The sequence below is a fragment of the Pelmatolapia mariae genome, linkage group LG16_19, assembly GCF_036321145.2.
Source record: "Pelmatolapia mariae isolate MD_Pm_ZW linkage group LG16_19, Pm_UMD_F_2, whole genome shotgun sequence".
NCBI classification, from domain to species: Eukaryota; Metazoa; Chordata; class Actinopteri; order Cichliformes; family Cichlidae; genus Pelmatolapia; species Pelmatolapia mariae.
Window position 1 is genome coordinate 67,990,234 of NC_086241.1, and position 25,739 is coordinate 68,015,972.

Here is a 25,739-nt window from a genome sequence, read left to right on the forward strand (position 1 = left end):
TGTGTGTGTGTGCATCAAGTATATAGGCAAGCGCACACACGTCCTCGCGAACGCAGCTATTTCCATTCAAATGGTCACCTTTTCCCTGATGATAATAACAGGCTGTATGTTGGAATAAACGCTCATCATTTACACGGGCTGACAGTGACAAAAGCAGCAATGCATTTCAGCTGCACGTGTAACAGCAATGTCGTTCAAATATTCTAAAATGGATCAAAACATCCAAGTGTCAAGAAAATATGAAAGGCAAGAGCATGATAACCGGCAGTGATTTGTCACATTTTGCAGCGCAGAGTTTGCTCTCACTGCTGATTGTTGCTTCAATTATAGTTCAGTCAGCCTGATTGGTGCGAGCGTGTGTGTGTGTGCGCGAACGCGGGGTGTTGAATATGGATGTCCTGCCTCCCTCCCCCACCTCCCCCGCCCCGCCTCTCCCGGGTGTGTGTTATGTTTTTTTTAAACCAGCGTTTCCTTTGTTAACAGCTCAGACAAATGAATAAAAAAATACTGTATTCAACTGTAATTACTGACATTCAAGACATTCACGGACCTGCACGTCCTTAAACCTGAACAGCACAACAGTTTGATTGTCAGTGACTCGCAAAACAACACGAGTGCGGCTCAGTCCACGGCTGGAGGCGAGCTGGGTGATTGTGATGGTGTATAAATGAAACACACAACTTTTACTCCGGGGACCAGTGAGGCGGTGGGTTTTCTCTAGTTTTGTGACTTGTTCTGTTCCGTTTATGTCTTTATTATTATTATAATTCATTTATTTTTTATGTTAAGCCACAGGAACCACTTGGTTGGGTTTTATGAAGCTTCTCCCAGGTGATTTCTCTGCTGAGGGTTAGCGTGACCTTTGCATCACATGGTCTCACAGACTGACACAGTATGTGGGTGTGCATGTGGACAACAGAGATGCCCTGTCCTTGCTGTAATATGGCAAGAGGTGGTGGCCAAATGCATGTGTGTGTGTGTGTGTGCGTGTGCGTGTGTGCGTGTGCATGCAGAAATAGGGCCTCTCTCCTAAAGACATGCAATTAAGCTTAATTTTTAATGAATATTAATGGCATTAGCGTCAGATTTTGTGGAGATGTGCATTTGCTAAGGTGCAGGGGAATTGGGGGGGTGACTAATTTATTTGGTAGTCATGAGCAGAGAAGACGGGAAGAAGAGAAACAGGAGAGAGGTGTGGAGGTGATATTGATGAAAGGAATCAGAGTGGAGGAAGGGGTGGTGATGGAGACGTGTCAGTGGGATGGAAAGATGGAAGCAGGAAGAGCGACGGATGAAGCACGAAGCAAGAGGAGGGTTGCAAATAAAAACAGAGAGGAGGGTAGATTTTGAGTGAAGGTTAGCAGAAAAAGTAGAAATAAATAGAATATATTAGGGGAGGAAAGCAGAGTGGAAATAAAATGCTGGTGAGAAATCATTTTCCTCCCATATTGAGCAGGCAGGCTTGGATTTGAGCAGGACGCTGTGCTGCCCCACAGCGGGCACGGCTGCCCCCACAGCGGGCACGGTTGCCCCCACAGCGGGCACGGCTGCACAGATATTCACATGCGTGTTATGTACAGTGTAGATTAAGTAAGCCACATATTTTCATCACGGCTCAAGAACGAATAAAAAGAAACAACGATCAAGACGGCTGTCAGTCAAAATCAGCTTCACTTAAACGCTTTGAATTTGGCTCTGCTCGCTCTCTGTTGTTTCCGCCGTGCCATCAAATAGCTTTTGCTCGCTGTCGTACGAGCTTCATTGCTTTTTATTTTATTTCTTTCTTTCCCAAGACAGACAATCAAACTCATACAAGCAAAGCGAGGCAACATTTCACCTTGCTCCCTGCTGGAATAGAGAGTCGGAAAGTGCGCGGTGCAACCAACCAAAAAGGCCCGATACAACCTTCTTAAATGAGCTGTGAGCCGAAAAGAAAAGAAAGCGTAAGATGCGTGTCGTGATTACCGTTTGAGCGCGGCCTCCGTACGAGGCGGTGTTTCGATATAGAAACAGAATAAATCCCAGGCTGGAATTTTTGCGAGTTACTTTTAAAAGCGCTCGAAAGTCTGGAAAACAAGTCGACGGCGCGCAACAGCCACGCGTTTCCCCGCTCGCTGGCTGACTCGCACTCCTGAGTGGCTGGGATTAAGGTGGTGCTGCAATATTGATTTACGTCTGCATAAAGCCTCTCCGGCTCTATATATTACACCACATTCAGCAGTCATCTATTCAATCAAATCTAATATTACACTGCCTCTCCACACAGCTGTCTAATAGCATTTAACTCACAGTTTGATTCCTGCATTCCCTCATGTACTTCAAACGCTTGCCTTCAATATCCTTCGTTCGTGTCTACTATGCCAAGATGAAGTCTTTTCAAAAGCACGGAGGATGAATGAGCGTGTCTGTGTGTGCGTGTGTGAAGACAGGATTAGCTGTGGCCTTAGGCTTAAGGTATGGAGTTGAGTGTATTTTAGAAGCTTCTAAATTAGCTGGGAAATGGGATTTTGAGACAATGGACTGGAAAAAACTCAAATGAAAGGATGCACTCGCAGCACTCCTTCATTTGCCTCTGATGTTGTTCCGCTCTCACTTTTTTCCAGCCTTCATCTTTTTTCCTTTTCCACTTCTTTTGCGTCTCCTTTCCCCGTCCCTCCCTCCCTCCCTCTCGGTCCATATTACAGTTGACAGTAATGATGTAAGAACATGAGTGTAAACAGTAGTATGAAGCTAACCTCACTTTGACCCACTTAAAACAGAAATCCCCCCGAGTATGCGCGCGCTCACACTAGAGACTCATGCCTGAGTAAATATTGGAGTTGGGTCAGCAGCCGCTCTTCTGTTCAGTGTGTGAGCGTCTGTATCCGTGCACGTGTCCACCTCTCCCAAACCCCCCGCTCATCCCCCTCCTCCCTCCTTCCCCGGGCCGTTATTTACCTGTGGAGGTGTGCTTGTGTCTAAGCTGGGCCTCTGTGTAATAAAAGCCTGACGTTTGGCATGCATCCAGCCCTCCCTCCCCCTCGTGACAAACACGGGGGGGTGCGTGCACAAACACATGGTTTGCCGAGGGCCCTGACAAGGAAACTAGCATGGCTTTCTTTTTAAAATAGCACCTCCATTCTTCGCTGTGAGCCTGTTGTTAACGTCTCCGTGCACACACCCACATCTGGGAGGACACGTGACCCAGTGATTGGTCCCATCGTGCTGTTCCGGGGTTTCCCCTCCAGCTAAGGAGGGGTGCTGGTATGAAGTGATGAGCTGGTGGGGCGTGATCATTGCTCCATGTTTGATTTATTTCGGTGACTGATTTCATTTTGTTTTTATTATTTGAAATGAAAAAGGTGACATCAGCCGCAGAGCATAGTGCTGTTGGATACTTTAGACTGTTTAAATGTGTTTTAGGTGAAAAATAAAATGAACGCGACAGTTCAAAGATTTTGTTTTTACATTTAAATGAACTAATTTATTTAAAGCTACATTCTGAAACAAAATATCCAATACCAGCACCGGTATCGATGCTATTGATGTTTGGATGGATCCAGTCACATCTGACTGCAGAGTTGCCACATGCAGAGACACAATAATAAAAAATCCCCAACACAAGTTATCCTTTAAAATTCTTGAAATAATTAGTCTCCTTTGTTTTGTCACCTACACAGATTTTAGTGTGAACATGTGAACTGAAACGAGAAGAAATCATGAATTTCACATAAGAGTTTGTTGTTTAACCCTGGAGAACCCATGGGGTCAAATTTGACCCCATGGTTTCCCTAGAAAACCAGTGGGGTCAGAGCCGACCCCACTGGTTTTCTAGGGAAACCATGGGGTCAAATTTGACCCCATGGGTTCTCCAGGGTTAAACATGTCACTTTGTGACGTTCTTATTTTGAGTTTCCTGTTTCCATAAGAAGCAATCAGTTACTTCATAATGCATCGTTTTTTTTAGTTGGACCGTTTCCAGTTTAGATTTTGAAAATGTGAAATATATAAAACTGTGAAATCAGAACAATCACAGTCTGTCAGCTGTGGAGAGGATTATGTGATGAAATATTAACAACATGTGAAGCAGTTTGAGGGACATGAAGCAAAGCGATGCTCCAGGACCAGCTTCAGGAGCCGTACTTTAAATGTCTGTGGAATTTATTTAAACACTTTTATGAACAGTTCAGGAAACATTGGGGTGTTTAAAAAGCATTCAGCTGTTTTTGATTTGGTGCTTTGGTGAAGAACTTAATCATTTAAATATGTATTTAAATGTGAGGCGAGCTGAGTTTAATTGTGTTCCACGTAGAATAAAAGGAAAAATGAAAGTGCTTTACTTTATATATAAAAGGCATCAAGGTAAAATAGGTAAGCATCAAAAAGCAATGTATAAAAACTCATTTAGGCAAACAGTAGAAGTTGCAGTGAGTGTGTCACCTTCCCTGTGTGCTGTTAAAGCAGCCTCCGCACAGAAGCTTAAGAAACCAACTCGATATCAGATTTTCTTAAGGATCTCCAGACGTGCCGTATTATTCCTACATCATTTCTAGCCTGGATCCACAAACGATTACACATTTAATGCTCTAATAATAGATCAATTTTCACATGATACATCTCTCGCTGTGGAGGATAATCTCCAGCTACAAAATTATATCACCTTCCTGACAGGAATATTGCCCACCTACTACAATATAATCACACAACAGATAAGAAATCAAACTGTGGGGAAAAATGGATTTTCAAAGTAAAATACCCAAAGACGTGTGTTTGCGTGCGTGTACTGTATATTACGTGGGACTGTGCACGCGGGCACTTGTGCGTGATCTCTCGCTGTGTCTCGCCGATCAGTTATCACTAATCCTTCCACTCGGAGCTCTTTAACAAGTTGCTATTGTGCCGCAGACGCTTAACATGATGGAGGAACGACCTTCGTGGTGAATGAAAAGAAGAGTGAGAGTGAAGGAGGGAGAGATGCAGAGGGAGGGAGAGGGCAACACCTCCGACAATGGCGAGAAAATTGGTTTACACTAGATAGGCTCGTGATTACAGAGGGAAAGAAAATGACTTGGATTGAACAATAGGAGTGTGTGCACGGGTGTGTATTTGTGCGAGCGTGCGTATGTCTGGAGGATTAGTGGGTGGTTAGGCGAGGATTTGGTTGAAATGAATTGGTGGCTATGGCGTGCTGATGGGTGCGTGTTTGGATGCTCTTCCAGCCGCCCGTACTGTAACGCTCGCGCTCCCTGTGAAACGGCCTCTTTGTGTTCAGACTTGATCTAACTGGGAATGTTTGTTGCGGTCCTGCAAACCCAACGCTCTGCACACTCTCGCACACGCTTGCAGACTCTCGTCATCACGGCTGAAGACGCTCAATCTGTGATGTAACTGATACTTAGCGCGGCTGATTTCAGCTCCAGGATACTCAGCGGTTTAGCTCATGCCACCAATATTAATGAGGAGAACAAAGATGTGTTGACTCAGTTTTTTCTCGTGTGCATTTAAGCAGGAATCCTATTTTCAACAAGAATCCACATTTGTATATCAGAGAGTGGTGGAGAGCGTCTCCCGAAGGCACGGTGTTTTGCACCTGTTGTAACAAGACTGCTCTGAAACGAGCACCTTTATTGGGCGACGTCCATCACCACCATCAGACAAAGCGGGTGTTGAGTTTGTGAGATTCCGGTTTAGAAAAGTGGGTGGATGCTTTGTCACAGTGCCCGACAAGTAACGTCAACAAACGCAGAAAGAAATCTGTTATTTTTGAACCTTTTCCTCAGTGACACAGCGTTCCCTTCTTTCTGCCTGTTTTTCTCTTTAGGAGGCCCAGCAGGAGAGCTACAGCATCAGGGGCCCTACCCCAGGGAATTCTGGGAAGGTTAACAATGAGGATAACGTCTCCCACGACCGCCCCTCTAGTCTGCCGGTGAGTGATTGACAGTCGTGTGGACCAAAGTGCAAAAAGGCGCTGCTGCACAAAAGTCTCATCGTTCAGTCAAACCTCAAAGATGCATCGTGGTCATTTTTGACTGCACGTCCACCTCACTGTCCAATCAGATTCTTACCCTGTGACCTGCCCCTTTCTCTGATGTCTCAGGGGGTTTGATTGCTCATTTCAGAGCTCACGTCTGTGTTTTGACTGGCGTCCACGCCGAAGGCGTAAAGGCCCAGATGTGTCGTGTCCCGGTCTGTAGTGCCGTCCCCTCGCTCACACATACGCCCACGAGCACAGAAAAGCATATGCACCGACGCAGACGTTGCTTCTACGTGCACGACGCAGTCACACATGCAAACCCACAAGCGCTGCCTGCTGGCGTTTGGGCGAGCTGAAAAGCATGGAGCAGGTTGACTGGAGGAGTAATTGAGAAGAAATGGTGAGACCAGGCTGATCCATGAAGGGAGAGATGTGGGCTGCTCTGGGGTTTTTTTTTTTTTTGGCCAACCTAATCGCTTTTTACTCCATCATCTCTCTCTGCTTGCAGCTCTGCAGCACTTTCAAGAATAGAATAAATAGACATTTGCAAATGGTCGCAAATATTGGCACTGCTTGAGGTGTGTGCAGTTTAATTTACTCGATACTTTGGAACAGCCCCAGGAACGGCAGAATAAACTGCAAGAAAAGCTAAATTAAGTGTCTGAACTTGAGTTGAGCCGTAATATTCTTGGTGCACGGACACTTCTGAAGTCTGTGTGTGCTGACGGTCTGCTCGACTTTGTTTCGATTACTCTGCTCGGCCCTTTATTTGTCATCCTCCTCGTGCACACGTGTCCATAATGTGCTAACAGTATGTGGCCCGTTTCGTCTTTTTTCCTTCATTTTCACTCTCCCACACTCTTTAGCCTCCTTCCCTTTCGCTCTCTGTCTTTCTCTCTAAAGCAGCATCATGAAAGCTCTTTCTCCCCCCTTGTGCTATAATGAGAAATGGCCTTGATGTATCGGTGTGTGAATCCGAAGCGAGAGAGCGAGACGAGGCGAGGAGCCACTGCAGTCGCGGGGGCCGATCTATTTGAACCAGCACCACCATCACCCCGCGTTCCCTCACCACTTTAATCCCGGCGTTTTACCCCTTGGGTTCTCCGTGTGTTTTCACATCCCATCCAAAGCGTGTGGCTCGCCCAGATCCTAATCGGCGGCAAGTTTTGATGAGAGACACAGAGAGGGAGAGATGGATAGATAGAAGAGGAGAGAGAAATTGCTCGGCATTTGCCAGGCTCTTCCAGCAAGCTGTCACGGCAGAGATGTAACCGCTTTTTTTCCCTTTCCTCCCCTCTCTTTCTCACTCTCTCACCGGCATTTGATGTCAGATCTAAAGCTGCTGTCATCTTTTTCCCCCCTTTCTCTCCGTCAGGAGGGAGGGAGCGCGGGTCGGCAGAGTGTCATGTTGTTGTTTTGGGACGAGTCTGCTGTGTGATGTGGCGGGATTTTTGAAGGAAGACCAAAGGGAGAAGTGCTTTAGTGACTTATCACAAATGCAAGTCACACTTCCCCTCGGGACTCGGAAAATGTATTGGAGATATGGAGCGCCTTGTATTCTGTATCATTGTACAGTATCTGTATTGTTAATGTGAAATCACCGTTCCTTTAATGTTTCCGGTAGGTTGGGGAAGAAACGGGAGCTTGCATCATTTGCTCCTGCAGCTGGTCGTATGTGTGCGTTTCCACGTAGCTTCAGTCCTGATATTGAGTCACGCGTGAATGTCGGTCTCTGATTTCAGCCTTTCTGATGTATTTAGAATAACATATTAGCATTTACCACCACTTTTTTTTTTTAGCATTATTGCGTGTACCTGTTTGGATTTGCGAGACAGACACTGTCTCTACTTTTAAGATGAGTCTTAAAACTTTCCTGACCCTGAATCCTCCCTCAGTCATGCTGGGGGGTTCCCATGATGCACTCAGTGTTTCTCCTTCACTCGCTGTGTGTTTATACACATCTCTGCATTTAATCATCAGTTATTATTAATCTCTGCTTCTCTTCCACAGCGTGTGAACCAGTCTGGTTCTGCTGGATGTTTCTTCCTGTTAAAAGGGAGTTTTTCCTTCCTACTGTCGCCAAGTGCTTGGTTATAGGGGGTCGTCAGATTGTTGTCTGTACCTTAGTGTATAAAGTGCCTTGAGGCGACTGTTTGTTGTGATTTGGCGCCGTATAATTAAAACTAGCCTCTTCACATTAGCTTTGGTTAAACTCAACCTGGTGAAATCAGAGCAAAGAGCATCCTGTGACCAGATGAACTTGGCCCATAATTCAGTCACCAGGAGCTGTGACTTGACTTTATGTGAAAGGAATTTAGTGCTCTCGTCTTTGGGTAGGGTTTTTTTTATTTTTTTCTCTCATGTGTTCCATGCGATGCAGCAGACACCGCCGCCGAGCCTGCACGGTAACTTGATGAAATCGTGCTTCTCTCAGTTGAGTGTTGTCTTCTTCCAGAATTGCTCTGATTTCTGCAGGATGTGCGGGGCAATTACAGGTCAATAAATCGTGACATGTTTTTGGCTGACAACGTGTTAGAGGCGGCCCGCGTGATTGGCACAGGATGACATGTCATCTGCTGCCTTGTTATTTCCAGCTATGTGCAGCAGTCGAGGTTTTTTATTTTTTTGCTATTGGGAGGGGGCTGCATCTGTGTCAGCAGCCCTCTGCATCTTTCGCCTAACATTGCTAAGTCAAGCTGCTCCTTCCACAGTGGGCTGCCCCCACCCCAAATCCTCCCCATCCCTGTTCCAGTCACTTCATGTTCCCTGCTCTCTGGCGTTCCCCTGACAGCCTGCCAAGCTGCCGCGCAGCCTCCCATCCTCTGGGACATGGGAGAGGATGGCCACCCATGTGGAAAGACAGAGTGAGAGCTGGGGGTGGGAGGGTGAGGTGAGGAAGTGGGGTGAAGAGAATGCAAGAGGAGAGAGGAGAGAGGGAAAGGGCGTGAAGCGATGAAGTGAAACGTGGTTATCTTTTTGTCACTTGTTCGGGGTGAGGGATGTTGAATTCAGGCTATGGGGTTCCGGCAGCGGTGTGTTATTCACACTAGCGCGTGCGCACAAACACACACACACACACACACACACACACACACACACACACACACACACACACACACACACACACACACACACAGAAACATTCTTGTAAGTCTTTCAGTGCTCATTTGCCCCTCCTTGACTTATTTTCCATCAGACAAAAGGGAAAATTCAGAAACACTATCTCTCCCTCTCAGTGCTGTCCACCTCGCCCTCCTCTGCTTTTCCGAGCGTTAGGTCATAAATGATTGACAGGGCACAGCTGGAGACGCCTGCACGCCTCCCCTCACTACACACACACACACACACACACACACACACACACACACACACACACACACACGTCTTTACTCGCAAACACACATTCGGCACATACTTTGATGCACGCTCAGTCCTCTGCGAGCCGTTTTCTGTGCGTGCGTGCTCTATCGGAGCATGTCAGTCAGGCAGCCTATACAGTATGTGCTCTCACTCTGGCTCTCCCTACTGCTGTGTTTTATTTTAGAGTCCCCAGGCAGGCAGACAGGCCAGCAGGCAGCGCACAGTAATGTCATCCAGCAGGGTTAGATTCAGCCTCCACATTAGTGCACACAGGGGGGAGGAGAGGAGGAAAGGAGGCAGGAAAGCAACGAAATACAAGGGAGGTGAAGAAGAAAGGAGCACGGGGATGGGGAGAGAGGAAAAGAAAGGTGGCGCTTATGTGGAATAAAAAGCACATCTCTTATATTATGGCTTTAGATGTGAGGTTAAATGTGATTACGATGCAAATTATTCAGCATAAATCGATTGTATTTTATGGAGGAACGTCTCGCCGGCCTGTGTTTTTATATGTTTACATGAGAACAGTGTGTGTGGGGAGGAGGGGGAGGCAGGCAGACTCAGAGAGGAGATGTTCTCTGGACCCTGCAGCCTATTCTTAGAACAGACAGCAGCACTGAGGGCCAGAGCAGCTCCCTGCCATTGCTGTGAGCACATAGCTGCTCTGAGAATAGGACAGCTAATCTGAAGCAGGTTTCACACTCTGAGGTACAGGAGATGGCTGAGGTCACGCCTGTAGACCTAATGTGAGTAGGAGTGATTGATACAGCGGCGCCGTATGTGCCGCTCGTCCTATACGCTCCATAGGAGCTCTCTGATGCCTACACGCCGCCGCGCACACGTACACAATCGTTGCTTTCACCTCGGACCCTGACTTCATCTAAAATGCAGACAGGCTATTTTTCCGCTTGTATGCCAACCTGTTTTCGTTTGCTCCTCATGAATCATTTAGCACGCACACACAGTTTCATGTACACGCCTGATGTTTTTGATCCTCAGGAGCCGGGAACACGTGTTTTTCCCGGGGTTTACCATTCGTTCCCCTACGGCTCGAAAACACAGATGCACAGGAAGCGGAATTGATCGGTGGGGAGATTTCTGGAGGTCTTTCATCTTTATACATCACCAGTATCGTGTTTAACCTACAGAGGACGCACCTGCAGTGGCATCTGAAGTCGGACTCACAGGCGTGTTCTTCATTTTTACTGTAAAGTAGGCCCGCGTTATTACCGTCCAGATAGAGAGGAGCCAATCAGCTTGCAACATCCATTTCAAATCTCCTCCGTGTCAAGCACGGAGACTGCTGAAGTGTCCTTTAGCAGGACACTGCATCCCAAGCAGCTCTCCTCAGCAGCTGACACTGCACTCTCATCCTCCTGCAGAGGACAGACGCACTGAAAGAGAATTTCCCTTTGGGGATCAATAAAGCATTTCTGCCTGCAGGATTTCACTTGTTTCTTATGGCAAAATTTGATGGCTACACACTGCTCTACCTACGGGGAACTATGTTGGCCAGTGCAGGTTGTTAAACAAACTGGTAACACAAGGCTGAGCAGCAGTGGTGGTGGTGGGGAGCTTCAGCTGCAGAGGAGGGCATGTTTATACCCAGCCACCCTTAACAGACTGGCTCACAGAAGCCCTGCACAGCAGAGTGAAGGGCAGATAGCAAACCTGTGTGTATACGTGCACACACACACATACACGCTCACCTACCCCTATGCTCACACATGCGTGCACTCCAAGTGCGTCAGGCTTTGTGATTTGAGAGTGAGAGGGAAATGGAGAGGGATGAACTTGGTTAAGAAAACAGCAGAGCGACTCGGCTGGCGCCTCTCCACCAACCTCTCCTACAGAGGAGGAGAGACAGGCAGAGGGGGAGATAAGTGAGGAGGAGGAGGAAGAGCGTGAGCGTGGACTGACCCTAGAAGGAGAGAAATGTTCCCCAACTGCATCTTTTTTTTAATCCTTTGCCCGTCAGTTTCCCCTCTGGCTGGTGGCTTTTGTCAAAGCTGGTTTCCTCTAACAGATTTGGCAGAATAGTTCAAATTCAGGACAAAGAGGACGAAGAACAAGCAGCAGTTTGTTGTTTGGTCTCACACACACACAGTTCTGCATAAATACCGTGTAGAAAGTGTAGAAAATGCTACTATCTGCATGTTGTTAACGTCTGGAGCCCTCGCCGTTTGTCGTGCGTGATTTTCTCGAGCGTTGACACCTTCCAAACTGTCCTCCCCGTTCGTCCGCGGGACGGTCTACGGCGTGACAGTGTGTGAAAGCAGACGCTGCTATATCAGCATGTCGACCGGGCGCAGTAAGCCAACGTGACACTCTGCGTGCTTTATCGGGTTTGCTTGTCCTTTTTAGGTGTTACCTCCGACGTTGTTTTCTCAAATGCGAAGCGAAGCTCTCGTCCCAAACCCTCGACCGGACGTCACCTCGCTTCGGTCGTTCGCTCTGCGCTTGATTAAACACTTTTTCATACTGACGTCAGAGCGCCAAACACTTCTCCTCAAGTGATGTATAGATTTCATTTTCGTGAGCCATTATCGCCAGATACACCCTTCTGGCACCAAGCCCTCCATTATAAATGGTGATTTTCTGTTACCACATTAATATTTAAATTAACTGTTAAAATGGCTTATTGAGCCAATCTGAACCGAAGATTGGAAACATCTATTTTATATTCATTAATAGTTCGGACATCTCCTGCCAAATGATATTTCAGTGAATGAATCTGGAAGAATTTCCCTCCCTCGGTGGATAGTAATGAGGACTGAAATAAAAAATGTTGGGAGCTCACTGACTTTTGCCTCTTTTGAGCATCTTTGTTCTCACGTCCACCTCAGCAGAGGAAAAAGGGCAGAAAGTGAAATGAGTGTCTGTACTTGGAAAGAACAAGTAAAGGATGAAATCTTCTTTATTCCTCATCTTCATCCATCGCCACATCTCCTTCTCTAGCCTTCTGTCTGTCTGTGCTCCTCTTCTCCTTTCACTCCCCGTTTCCCCGGCCTCAGACGTCCGCTTCTGACATTTCTGGGTTTATTTTTACGTCGGGTCCTGGATGCCTGGACTCCCAGCAGGCTAACTAGGCAGGAGGGGGGAGGAGGGAGCCAGCTGAGGAATGGAAGAGAGGCAAAGTGGAAGAACTGAAGGGGAGGGATGAAGGGAGGAAGAAGCCATCAGAGGGGGAATAGTCTGTCATCACCATGGCTCCCTCTGGCTGTTGGGAGGCTGAAATTACATCTGACTTTGAAGTTTGGGGCAGCAGCATCGCCAGTGTTGCTATAGTGACAGGAAGAGTGTGTGTGCGTGCGGGTTTGTGTGTGTGTGTGTGTGTGTGTAAACTCCTCAGGAGGTTTATTATGCATGATCCACACTGTGACTAGTCCTGATGGCATTACAGTGCTGTTATTAATCTACTCTCATAAGATATGTGTACTTTAAACACATCCCCGTGCACACACGAACATATCTGCGAATTCATGCTAAGACGCATTCAGACGCGCACACACGACCCATTTCACAGCTGGATTCAAACTTCATGTCGTGCCTTTTAAAGATTAAGATAAAGTTTTTTCCTCTTATTATCTTTGAGAAGGTTTAGCTGGCTGCACACTGTGCTCACAGGCAAATGCACGCACAAACACACACTCGCGCGCACACACACACACGCGGAGTTGTTAAGATTTGCAGATAGCAGTGTTTGGGTTGTTTAAGATGCTAATATTCTACTAAGATGTGGAATATTTATGAACTTTGTTTGGTCAAACTCGGTAAGAGAAGCGAAAAAGCACAGATAGATGGATAGATGTATGAACAGGGTGCAAAATAATGTTCCATTAATGCAGAGCTCGGCTCTTGCTGAGGGCCCAGCGCCAATCTGCATCTCCCTACAGTCAGCCTGCTATACATTTTTCATGAACTCTGAGCGAGAATTAGCGACGGATTGCCTCTGCAAATTGCTTCTCCTTGGTCGGGGGCTGGTGGAAAGCACAAGTAAGAGGTATGAGAGAAGCAACAACGGTGCAGGAACGAGAAGAGGTGGAAAACCAAAGGAGAATGAGATAATTGTGAGGAACGTGAGGAATAAAGCAGAGCTACTCCTCAGAGCCTGATTTCAGCACTTGTTGTGACCGGCGTATGCATGGCTGAGTCACCCTCAGTGTCCCTGTGGTAACGTGCAAATCCAGAGCATAATACTAAATGCTTCTCAATGGGACATGATGTGTAAAGGTTCCATTTCCAGGTTGTCTCTGGGCTTTCTTTTGGCCTGTGCACCATATAGTGCATTGAGAGTATTACCCACTTTCATTTCCCACCGGTGACTTTAGCTGCTAATGCCCCCAAACACCCGTGTGTGAGTCATCTCGTGATAAGCTTAGCACTCTGTAATTTCCAGCAGAGTCGTTATTTATCGTGATGACACCTGTAAATAATTGTGTTGAAAGAGTAACACATGATTTTTAGGATTTAGTCTCAAATATTTTCAAATGTACAGTTTCCTACACACAGACTGTGCAGGTGTGTCGGTCATATTCCTCTAACAGTGGACATGCTGTCAGTATTATCACTTCACAGAGTGTAGCATGGACCTGGAAATGTGTGTGTCTGTGTTGGTTGATGAAAAGAAACACTGGACAACACCAGAAGGTGTGCGTGCGTGCGTGCGTGTATGTGTGTGTGTGTGTGTGTGTGTGTGTGTGTGTGCGTGCTCAGGGCCTATGATTGCTACTGTAATCTGCTGTCTCCTGCCAGCCACAGTTATTACAGTTGTCGATATGGTGCTCAGGGCTTTATAGACACAAGCAACGAGACTCAGCCTGGACGCTTGCCAGAGTGTGTGTGTGTGTGTGTGTGTGTGTGTGTGTGTGTGTGTGCGCCAAAGTGCTTCATATTTGTTTGCACCCTTGTGTGTGCGTGCGTGTGTGATCTTTTGCTCTGTGTGTTTGTAATTGAGCTCTCTGCTCATGTCAAGGCCAGTTCAACAGCGTGTTAATTGCTTATGTTGCAAAGTGTTAGTCCCAGCAGTATGTGCATGATATCACGCATGTATGTATTTACTGTATGTCCAGAATGGGTAGTCCAGCTTTGCTCGGACAGGTTTTCTGTAACAAATGATGGAAAAGAAAGAAACACCACAGGAGACGTAAGATTCAGTGTGTGGAAGGTTCAGGAAGAAAGGAGGCAGAATGTGAGAGAAAAATGGAGGTGGGGAGGAAAGGCGGAAATGAAGGGAGCGCTGGGGTGTAGAGGGTTTTTTCCTCGTGGCATTGAGGCCTGTCTGATGTCCGTTGTTCAGCCCACTTCTGCTGTTTACTATCCTGCCAGCCTATTACTATCAGAGCTTGGCAGTGGGCTACAGTAGGGCTGAAACAATACTTGTGCAACATTTGCTTTTGTAACACTGTCATACATTCGTAAGCGCGCTCACACTAAGGCACACCGCGAGGGTCACCGATGGCCCATTTTCCAGTCGCACTGCTCTTTTGCAAATGTACGACCATCTGTCAGAGTTGGCCAGACGATTAAACAAATCCTAGCTCTGTTTTTTTCCTGCCCGAGTGTGTGCGACTGGGTTCTCTGCACATACCGGCAACCTGTGACCTCGGAGAAGCATGAAAATCCCCTCTGCCGGCGTGCTCGGGGCTTTTTAAGGCACGAGCTCCGAGCCTCGTGCCCGTCGCTCGTGTCTATTCTTGTGTTTTGCTGAGATAAAGCTCCCCTCTCAAAAACAATGTGGAGCGCTTGAAATTAAGAAACATTATCCATTCTGTTCAGAGAAAACATCGTCTTTTTAATCGCTTCATTATGAGCTCCAATTCTTGGAAATTATTCTGTGAGTTCTGAGTAATGTTGGTTTTAATTGATTTTTATCAAAGTTTTAATTGATGTTTCTCTGTGGACTGAGTAATTGTTTTGGTTGTTTCATTATGTATTAAGTCCCCCGAGTCCACTTCTCCCATGTGACCTGCTGTGTTAATGAAGGACTGTGTACAAAAATGCCAAACGCAGTGGCAGATGGTAACTAAGACAACTAGCCGAAGCCTGAAGCGATCGTCTTTCAATTGAGCGTTTACATTATACTGTATTCTGCTCCAACCTGTAAAAACTGCATATTCATAGCAGCTATATTCATAGTTTCCTTGCGCCGGCTCTGTTTTTGGAGTCGGCCTGTTGCAGATATGCGACTCTTGCTTGTTGCTTTGTGTGCTGTTTGGTGTTTGGCAGGTGTGCAGGAAACTCCTGAGCAATAGAGTTTTGTGCTGAGGCGAATGGCAGAGTAGGATTTGTTACTACTTTACACCATCTTTAAATGCAGTTTTGTGAATCATTAGTAATATAATATTATAAAGGGTATGTGCAGCAGTATGGAGAAGGCTTCTGACAGCGCAGCTCTCAGTTTGGTTAAACAAGGACCTGACAGATTTAAGGAGTCTGCAAATGTGAGATTCTTCAGAAGTTATGGTGGCCAGGAGGTGGACCGTCAGCAGCATCAGCAGTAATGTGGCTGTTGTACTGGACTTATCAGTCGATCTCTGTTTGTGGTATCTGTATGTTAAAAGGAGCCAGCTGAACATCTTACTGGGATGCCTCCTGGGAGTTATTTTTAAACTGTGCCTAAGTGGAAGAAGAAAGGCTGACTGGCCTGGGAACGCCTCAGTGTACCACCAAATCCAAGTTTTTATGTCCATTTACACAAAAAACTGCTGTGACCAAAAATATTTACTGTAGTAAAATTACCTTGAGCACATTTTGCTGTCACAACAAAATACAATCAGCAGGTTCTGTCCTCCTGTTACATGTGGCCTAGTCATGGAAGTCCTAGCGTGACCTCTTGCGTGCCTGAAGTGTTGATCCTGGAACTTGAATTTCAGAACAAAGAGAACAAAGCCAATCCGGAGCGTCGGTGTGAGCGATGCCTGTGAGGCTTAAAAACGTCGCAACATGAACGTGTGATCGGTTTGATGTTTGCTCTCTGCACAGTTTAAGGTCCAAGGGCTCTCATGTATGTGCAAGTGGTAGAAACAGGTGATTCAAACATTGCACAAGGAGTGCGCGACGGGATCAGCTCCAACATTTAAACCGGGCATCTTTTTAAATTTAGGATTTCCTGCACGGCGTTGAGTCTCGTGCTTTTGTCGACAGCGTCCTGTTGTCGTGTTGTCGCTCCTCGATTTGAAAGCGATCTGACCAACGCAAATGTCAGTTTATTCAACAAAACAATAAACGCATGAGACGAACTCCAAGAAGATTAGTCCTGTTCATTGCAGGCGTCTCGCACATAAATCAGCACGCACATGCAAACACACACACACACACACACACACTCAGTCTGAGTAATTTTGAAAGTCTTGTGATAGCTTTGCATAGCATTTGGGCTAATGGCGTGCTGCGTGCTTCCTCCCAGGTCGGTGCATCCATTAGCAACCATATTACTGCCACATAATGGCTTATTGGTTGTTGGGAAAAATTGCCAAGAAGCTGGGATGGGGAGAGAGGGAGCGAGTGAGAGATTAAAAGATGAAGAGAGAGAGAGCGAAAGACATAAAGGAAGCCTTCTCTAGCAGGGCCTCCGAATTGAGTTACAGCTGTTATGATTTGTCGTCTCTCAAGTCTTTTCCCCTCTCTTCTTTTTCATTTCTTGTTTCCACCCCCTTCTCTTTCACCCTCTGGGCTTTGGAAGGTTTTTATCTTTCTAATGAGCCGTTGATTCTTTTTTTTCCTGTCATTACCTCATTCGTTCTGGATGGAAGGCAATATTTGTCATACTGTCAAGCCAGTGTTTGCACCTAACCTGTGTTCCTCTGCGTGTGCGTGGACTGCGGCAGAGCGAAGTGGCGTAAAGTGTTTACGCCGTGGTTTTGGTTAGCGCGGGTGGCAGAAGTGGACGCAGAGATCGGAGGACTTTGGCACGGTGGCCCCGGTCCCCATGTTGAACTCCCAGCCTTATCAATATGCAGCATGGTGGGTGGATTGCACTCGACTTGATTGCTTTAATTGGCTGGACACAGTTGCAAAACACACACTCACACACAGGTTGAAGCAGTCTTTGCTGTGCACCGTATTGTTGTGATGTTTTGTCCTGGGAACGTGGGACTGTGCAGTGTTCAACTTTACATGAGTCATTCTGCTCCTACACGCTCAATATGCATATTATGTACACAGACACACACCCTCGATCTCGCACATATGCATATACAAACAGACAGTTTGGAGTACGGAGAAGTTTAAAGGTGATCCTCGGTTATGAGATAATCTCATAAATATGCATTGCGCGCACTCACACACACACACACACACACACACACACTCCGGCGTGCGTGTCAGTCGTTGCATGAATGTATTCGGGCGGCTGCTCAGTGGTATCTCTGCGCTTCCTCGCCGGCGTGGCTTGGGTAGCACGTGTGTTTGTATGCGTGTGTTGGGCGCGCGTGCGGCGGTTAAAACGAAGTGGAAATCAAATTCACCTTGAAGTGTCCTTCTCGCTCCCCTCGCCGCCCCCATATTTTTGCCGTCGTCTTTGCTTTGAACACGCTGCAGCACTCAGTTCAAAGAGAAATGCCTTCTTGTGCGTGCGTGTGTGTGTGTGTTAGGAATGACGGCAGGGTTTGAGATGGAAAGAGGGAAAAGAGAGGAGGATCTGCTGCTGCACTCTTCTAACATCATCCTCCCCGCCATCCTTCCATCATCAAAGAGCAGCCAGGCTTAGAGGAGCGCTCGTCCTTCTCCCGTCGCCCCCATTCCCAATTAAAAACAACCTGGGACAGAGGAGAAGGTCGACGGTGTGAGTCAACTCAGGATGGAGAAATCAGCATTCATTTGGGCCTCGGTGACCTTTGACCTCCTCGTTTCTATGTAAGACAGAATAAGCAGCAGGGTGGACACTGTGAGTGGTGCTCTGTTTTAGAAGTGGGGATTTTTAATCGAGTGATGCTCATTATCTCCCACTTTCAGCTAAAATGGAGCATTTTGTCATTTTATTTTAGAGCATTTTTATCTGCAGTACTGTTGTGTTAGCACTTGCATGTTAGTATTAATGTATGCACCTCTGTGGGGGGTATACTTCTGCACATGCATGCAGCCTGAGCTCAGACAGACACACACAGAATCCTGCAATAGCAGTCTGTGGATCCTATTGGTGCATTTGACCTAAAGGTCACCCGCTGGAAGCAATGACAGTTTCACATTAACGCTCAATATGTGATATTCACTGTTGACTTTTGCAGGAGGATAATCAAACATGATTAATGTCTCCCGCGCTCCGTGTTCGACTGTCAGTTTCTGACAAGACGGATGGAGGGAAATCACAGGAAGTTGGAAGGATGTAATGACAGGGGGATAAAATACTGTTAGATGTTAGCAGACTTTAGAGATCTCAGGGTGTAAAGAGACGGATTAGAACCAAGACACATTTGTTCTACAAAAGAATTATTCACATCACCACCAGGCCAGATGGAGAGCGTGTTCCCCCATCTCTCCCTCTCTCTTTCATTCTCACTCCTTCTGGGTCCACAGAGGCTGGTTGAAGATGAGGAAGCAGCAGGGCAGGAGACAATAAAGGTCACCTCGTCATTTTCTTCCTCCTTCTTTCCATCTCTAAAATGATTTCCACTCAAACTCTTCAGCCAACTTAATTCTGGCTCCGTTATTGGAAGAAATGCTTGGTGTCAGAATAAAGACAGATCGGCACAGACACACAGGGAAAGTCATGAATCCGGAGGTGCTTCATTAGGTGGAGCCTCCTTTGTTTTTAACACAGCTTTGGTCTGAAATCAGACTCGGTGTTTCAATCGTGCACATTTAAGATCCAGGAAAATGTGAATAAAATGACTGTTTAACAGTGAAACACAGGCTGTATGCTTTCTTTACCTGTAAACAATCATTACTCTTGGCTTCATCCTTCCGTCTGGTGTTTTCATTTTCATCCTCCCCTGTCCTGCTCTCCTCCTCTCTGACTCAGGATGGCTCTGAAAGGTCAGTCCCAGCTGACATTTTTAATGGAACGTCATTGATTTCTTTTTGGTGCGCTGTGATTGGCTAACCAGAGCTGCCTCCATTTCCCACCAATCCCCCTTTAACCAGGAAACTGGCCAGCCGGCTGACCCCGAGGTCATCCAGCTCCAAATAGCTTTTTCTGGAGTGCCACGGTGTGCTCCGCTCTATATTTCTCTCCTCTGTGGCTGCACGCCTCCCTGCAGGCTGCAGGAGGAGGTGAGAGAGGAGACGAAGGCAGACAAAGAAAAGGCACAAGTCTTAAAAACACAAGTTTTCAGGACTGCTTTACGTACTCACGGACGTCCCACAGGGCTGATGTGCCTCTAGGGGCCTTCTGGCAAAACTAGGAATCATGTCAGTTTGTTTTATTTCTCTAGAAGATTTTATAAGAACGCCACGCTTGCATGAAGGTGCATGCGCTCTCTCTCCATGCAGTGCTGCAAGTGTTTCAATAAATATTAAAGATCTCCATATGGGATCTAGTGACAATATAATATCAGGTTGTGGTCTGTGGTCCCTCTGGCAGAGAAACGCTACACTGTGCCCGTACCCATTATTTTATTAGACTATAAAGTTAATTGGCTTTTATGTGCATTGCATTACAGTATTCATTACAGTTCATATTTGTCCTGCCAGATGATATCAGCAACGAGCCTTAAGTAAGCAACATTTAGGACGCCGTACATACGTCACGGCACAGTCGGAGCACACCGATCAATGAACAGGCTGGACCTGTCCTTCTCCTGCAGTGTGATGTGACCAGAATCAATTTGCATTTGCTTTTTTCCTCCAGTCTGCTGATTAGAATTGATGCACCTCTCTTTTTCAAGCATGCATGAGAATCTAGTATGAGTACGATCTAAAGGGGCTTCAGTGCTGCTTAAGGACCTTTTGGCAGAGTTGACCTCGGAGCCTTGACTCCCCAATCGGAAAGCCAGTCTTGCTGCTGGATGATGAAAGAATTAAACAACCAAAGAAACCTTGGGTCAGATTCTGCTTATCATCTACATTGCGTAGCCACCGCAAGACATAAATTTCATCATGTGTCTGTGAGGGTCAGCCCAAAGCTTGTGAACATGCAGACCGAGAGGCAGCCTGAGGAGTGCCAGAAGCTGCAGTTCCTCACATGGCCACCTGAGGCTGGCAAAGATGTAAATCAGTCACCACAGACGCCCCGAAGTGCCCAGAAAATCAAACATCCTGGAGCACAAATCAGTTTTAGTCTCTATAAACTCACCGTGTCAGTGGAATATCTGTGATTTGAGCCCTTTGGAGCTTTTTAATGCAAATATCTGACAAATAGCTGTTAATAATTGTACTAACACCGGATCAAGAAGTCTCTGCTCCCGCTTAGATGAGTGAAATTCAACTGTGTTCTAGTATTGAAGTGATTAGCAGGTGTGTGTATCTGTGGATTCATACAGCCTGTGGATGGTTGGGATAACTTTGTGCTCCACTTGTTTGTACAAATATTGGTTGATGTCCATAACGTGATTGGCTGTTGCTTTATTTTGCACAGCGATGGAGCCTTTCATTTCCTCTGGATTTGGTAAGCAAGTTTCAGTCCAAAGAAGAAACAGTGACAGAAAATACTTGTGCAAAATAACTGGAATATTCACTCCACGGCTGATGCATACTCTTGGTTTTGCATAACACAAATGAGAGTAATATACCTCGGTCTCTGTTTGCTTCTTTGCCCGCCGGTGTTTTCTTGCTCCTGCCCCTCCCAGCTCTGCTGCTGCTTCCTCCTGCAGAAAATGCTGTCCTCGTGAGACGGCAGTGGCAGCGCTGGCAGAAAATGTCCGAATGCAACAGCGTAAACAAACGGGCAGACAGCTCTCGGTCTTTCTCTGTGAAGTGATAATGTGTTCCCCACACTGTTTTTGTTCTCATGCTAATGAAGTGGACCGCATCGGTAATCACTTTCAAACCCTCAGCCAGGGAAAAAGTAGAAACGGCAAAACAAAAGCTCGAACAAAAGGATGCTGTGCACAAGTGGAAGTGCAAACACAAGTGGATGTGTGCGTGCAGGAGGGCGCTTGTGCGTGTTGCATTTTATGTATTTTTACAAACCCACTGTTACTACACCGAGCACAATGGCTGGCTGCAGGGGGAGGTCAGAGGTCACCGGATTCAAGCTGCTGAGAAAAGGAACGGTAAAAGACGTGAATCAGCTGCAGAACTGACTAAATCTGATAATGTATGCAAGCAAAACTGTCCAAACGATCCACTTCTCACTTTGTTGTTTTAGCATCGTGTTTCCCAGGAGGCATTTCGCCCTGCCGCCGCCGCCGCAGCCGCCGTCCACATAAAACCATCTTCACAAAAACTTTTTCTTTGATCTCGTATGTGCTGATCGATGTAGCCAGTCAGGCTGTGTTTACAGCAATCACTTCTCTCTGAAAAATGTGCTCAAGTTTGTCTTTTCTGCTGTAAGTCCTCATCCCGCTGCGAGCGGCGGACAGCTGCTGCAGACGCAGACTCGCTTTACTCGTTTACTGCAAAGAAATGAATTTAAAAGGCCGGTTAGAGCAGAGCGGTCGCTTAGCGTCTGCTGTTATGGACCCCAAACTCACTTTAACTTCTCCTAAAAACAATCCATGGTTTTGTGTCAGTCTGGAGTGGGGATGCTTTGTCTCGGCAGCGTTGTCTTACTTTATTGTTCATTGATCACAGCAATATCGTAAACCCCAGACAGCCTGACCTTTGACCTTTTTCACAGCAGCCATCAAAACAATAAACTGAAGCTTTTCCTCTTCTTGTGTTTTCTGTAAACGTTGAACACTTAGAGGGAAAATAACAAAAGAAAAGCACCATCTCCTCTTGACTATATAAATGAAAGGACAGGTCCAATGGTGTTAGCCACCAGGCCCATCTCAGCAGATGAGGGCACAATCTAAACTTTCATTTCCTGCTTGGGTTCTCTCTATATACTAATGGCTGCTCTTCTCCCCCCTCCCCTTCCGTCATCTCTCTGCTCGTGTTTTTCTCTTCCTGCTCTCGTTCTCCTCTGGGCTCACAGAGTTTAGGCTCTAAAGCTGAAACGCTGCCTCTCGAGAGCTTTTGTTTACTGCGGACCTTGGAAATTAGCATGTTTCACAAGGCGAAAAACATCGCTTTAAACAGTTAAACGTGTACATGTGCATTACTCTTGCATGTGTTTCCCCACTTACATTTTGATCCTAAGTACATGTTGATGTATGCCCGTGTGGGTGTGTGGAAGGCATTATGCTGCAGTAACAAGTTATTGATTGGACTGAGCAGGAAATGCTGAAGCAGAGATGGAGACACACATGGAGTAATGAAAACACAATAAATTCATCAGTAGATGAAGCTGCAGCGGTTGTGCGCTTTGTTTTGTGCACGTTTGTGTAGTCGTGCTGTAGCTCTGCACTTTGTGAGGAGAGTCAGAGATCTTGTCATTGTTTGTTCGGCCATGTTGGCTCCCACCGGTCTTACCGCCGTCTCCTTCGGTGCACACAGTTACATAGTTACTCTGTGGACAGAGTAGTTTGTTACAGTACTCGTTTCTCGTTACTCATATTACCAGTTAACCATATAAACCCGAGGCTGAGTGAAACCCCCCCTGTTCCAATCAGGACACACAGAGGACCTTTCTTTTAGTGTTTAGTATTTATTTATATAAACCTTTTGTAACACAGCGTAATGTTGTGATGTGATTACAGTAAGTAACACTGGTCCATGTTGCAGCTGATCAGCTCTGTATCAGTGATTAGTGACAAAGGAGCACAGCAGACATTTATTTGTAGTAAAATGTCAGTGTGGAGAGATTCAGTTAAAACTATTCAGAACATTTTTACCTGTGAGGACCTGTTAGCAAGAAAATCAGCGGTGGTTTGTGAAATATTGATCAAGGCTGCTATTAACATTTCTCTCCTCAAATACATTTCAATTTGGAGTGCCTTCAGAAAGAAATACAGAGTCATGACTCTCACTTCCTCTCACACGTGCACACACACACACACACACACACACCTGCTTTTGCTACTGGCGTGATGTTGTCGTCCCAGAGGTAATTAGACTGAAGCTGTTGCTGGCTGTGCTACAGCAGCTCAAATACCTGGACTGACTCTACTACACCTGTCTGGAGGGAAAAACTGCGTGTGTGCACGTGAGTGTGTGTGTGTGTGCTTCCTACTGATGTAAAGAGTGTGAGTGCGTGCTGTTGACACGTGGTCGTGTTTGCCACCGCGGCGTGTGAACGTGTGAACCCTTTCAGCGATAATATGCTCGTGCGTGTGCGTTTGTGCGTACGCGTCGTCACCTGCCAGCACGCAGCTGTTTTGACATCACTCTGATCCCGGAGATAAGCCTTAACAACAGGAGCATATATGATCATCTTCTCTCTGACACACACACACACACACACACACACACACTGGTGTAGATGAAAGGCTAGACGTCTGGATTATAGAGAAGCTAACATGACAAGGCTGTTATCTGCTATGCTCTTTATGAATATCACTCGATGGTCTTTAGGATAGCTAGCACGGCTTTGATGATCGTTGTGTTACGGGAATGACATTTTGGCAGTTGTGTACACTGAAAAACACACCGCAACATAATGCACTAGGCTCCAGTACACACACAGGCACAATCACAAATGTAGGGATTTTCATGCAAGCTGTCGACTTTGCTCTCACACGGCTGCACACACACACACACACACACACACACACACACACACACACTCTTTTGGGAGAGCATGCTGTTACATCTCTTGCTCTTTTCTCTTTTTTCTGCACACACAGACACACAGACACACACACTCACACACACAGTACCCAGCTCAGTATCGTGCATTGTGAGCCCTGTGAAGCCTACAAAGGTTAGTTAGCTCGACCTCTGCGTGCTGTATTAAACCTCTTTATTTTTTATATCTGTTGGAAAGGTAGAAACACCAACGCGCACCAACTGGAGGCTAAAATTAGATCTGTAATTGGATGATTTTTGGAAGGGAGTAATAAAGATATTCAGAGGAAGCAATGAAAGTGCTCTCTCCCCCCCCCCCCCCCCCCACACACACACACCGCTTTTCACTGTAAATCGAGCGTTCTTCTTTCTGTTTATTTCTGATGGCTTTTTGCCACTGGACACGTGCTGATAGGATCTTTACCTATAAATGAACTCACTCCTCTGTTATTAGAGTTTATTTGTTTTACGACTTATTTGCAGTTAAAATATTTTTGATTTTCTACCAAAGCTTCCCCACTTTGCCCAGAATAAAATTCTGCTGGAGTTATATCAAATATACATATATATGTATTTTTTAAATCCATCCCGTGTTCTTTTTAAATCACAATCTTGGTTTTTAAAAGTCAGATTTGAAAGCTTCTTCTGTGTTTTTGTAGTAATGCAAACTCAAGTGTGAGCAGTGCAGTGACAGCAGGCTTCTCCTGACCTTCAAATGTACCCTGTCTCACTTTGCTGTTTCCACATCAGCTGCAGTGTGTATGGTTGCAAACAGAGAGGTGCAGCTTGGGGTTCATGCAAATGAGGCCATCGAAGGCAACGAGTGTGTAACGTGTTGAAAACTGAATGTTTGACATTGCAGTGAAAAGAAACCAAGGACCAGGTGCAACCTCACAAAATTTAAGGATTTACCATTAAAATGGGCAGAAACATTTTTTTTAGAGCTCTATGTAGATGCACCGATATAGCTTTGAAGCTAGCATGCTAACTAGCTAGCATGGCCCATACCACCTTAAGAGGTAAAAGTGAATATATGTAGTGTTAGTGCTCCTCAGAGGACCTCCTCTAACCTTTAATCAGTAATATTGAAGGTGAGGGTCACTGCTACAGCTCACCTGGCAGAGCATCAGCCCAACCTGACCAATGAAATTAAACACAGCCTCTTAGATGTTCTTTTATACCCAATCTGTGACTAACTTGTTGCCAATTAACCTAATTAGTTGCAAAATGTTCCTCCAGCTGTTTCTTTTTAGTGCCACTTACTTTTCCAGCCTTTTGTTGCCCCCATTCCAGCTTTTCTGAGACGTGTTGCTGCCGTCAAATTCAAAATGACACGTTTTGATGAAATAGTAAAAAGTCTCAGTTTTAACGTTTGTCTTCTGCTGTGAACAAAATATCAGATTTGCTAGTCATTGTGCTCTTTTCAAATTTTGAGCAGCATCCCAGCTCTTGGAGAATTAGATTTTATACATCTTCCTTCTTTTTGCTGTTGGAAATGTATAGATTTTTATTTATTTTTATTTTATTTTATTTTTAGAAATTTCGATCCATTCATTTTCTTCTGCTTATCCAGTTAAGCGTCGCAGAGGGGCAACCTATCACAGGGCAGTGTATGGAAGACTATGAAATAAGACAAAATAAAATGCAGTCAGAGGGACTGCAGGGTGGGCCACACCTGTAGACTCTTCATACTGTATTTTCAAAGTAAAAGCCATCTAGA

General features: G+C 46.0%; 1 protein-coding gene across 3 annotated transcripts in view; it reads left to right on the plus strand.

Moving 5' to 3' along the window:
- The window catches only part of LOC134644414 (AT-rich interactive domain-containing protein 1B-like), a 158,145-nt gene that overhangs the window by 49,605 nt on the left and 82,801 nt on the right, over positions 1–25,739 (plus strand). For all 3 annotated transcript variants that reach the window (XM_063497451.1, XM_063497452.1, XM_063497453.1), the window contains one exon: positions 5,801–5,905. In XM_063497451.1, coding sequence (XP_063353521.1) covers positions 5,801–5,905 — 105 coding nt within the window. The remainder of the gene's footprint in view (positions 1–5,800; positions 5,906–25,739) is intronic.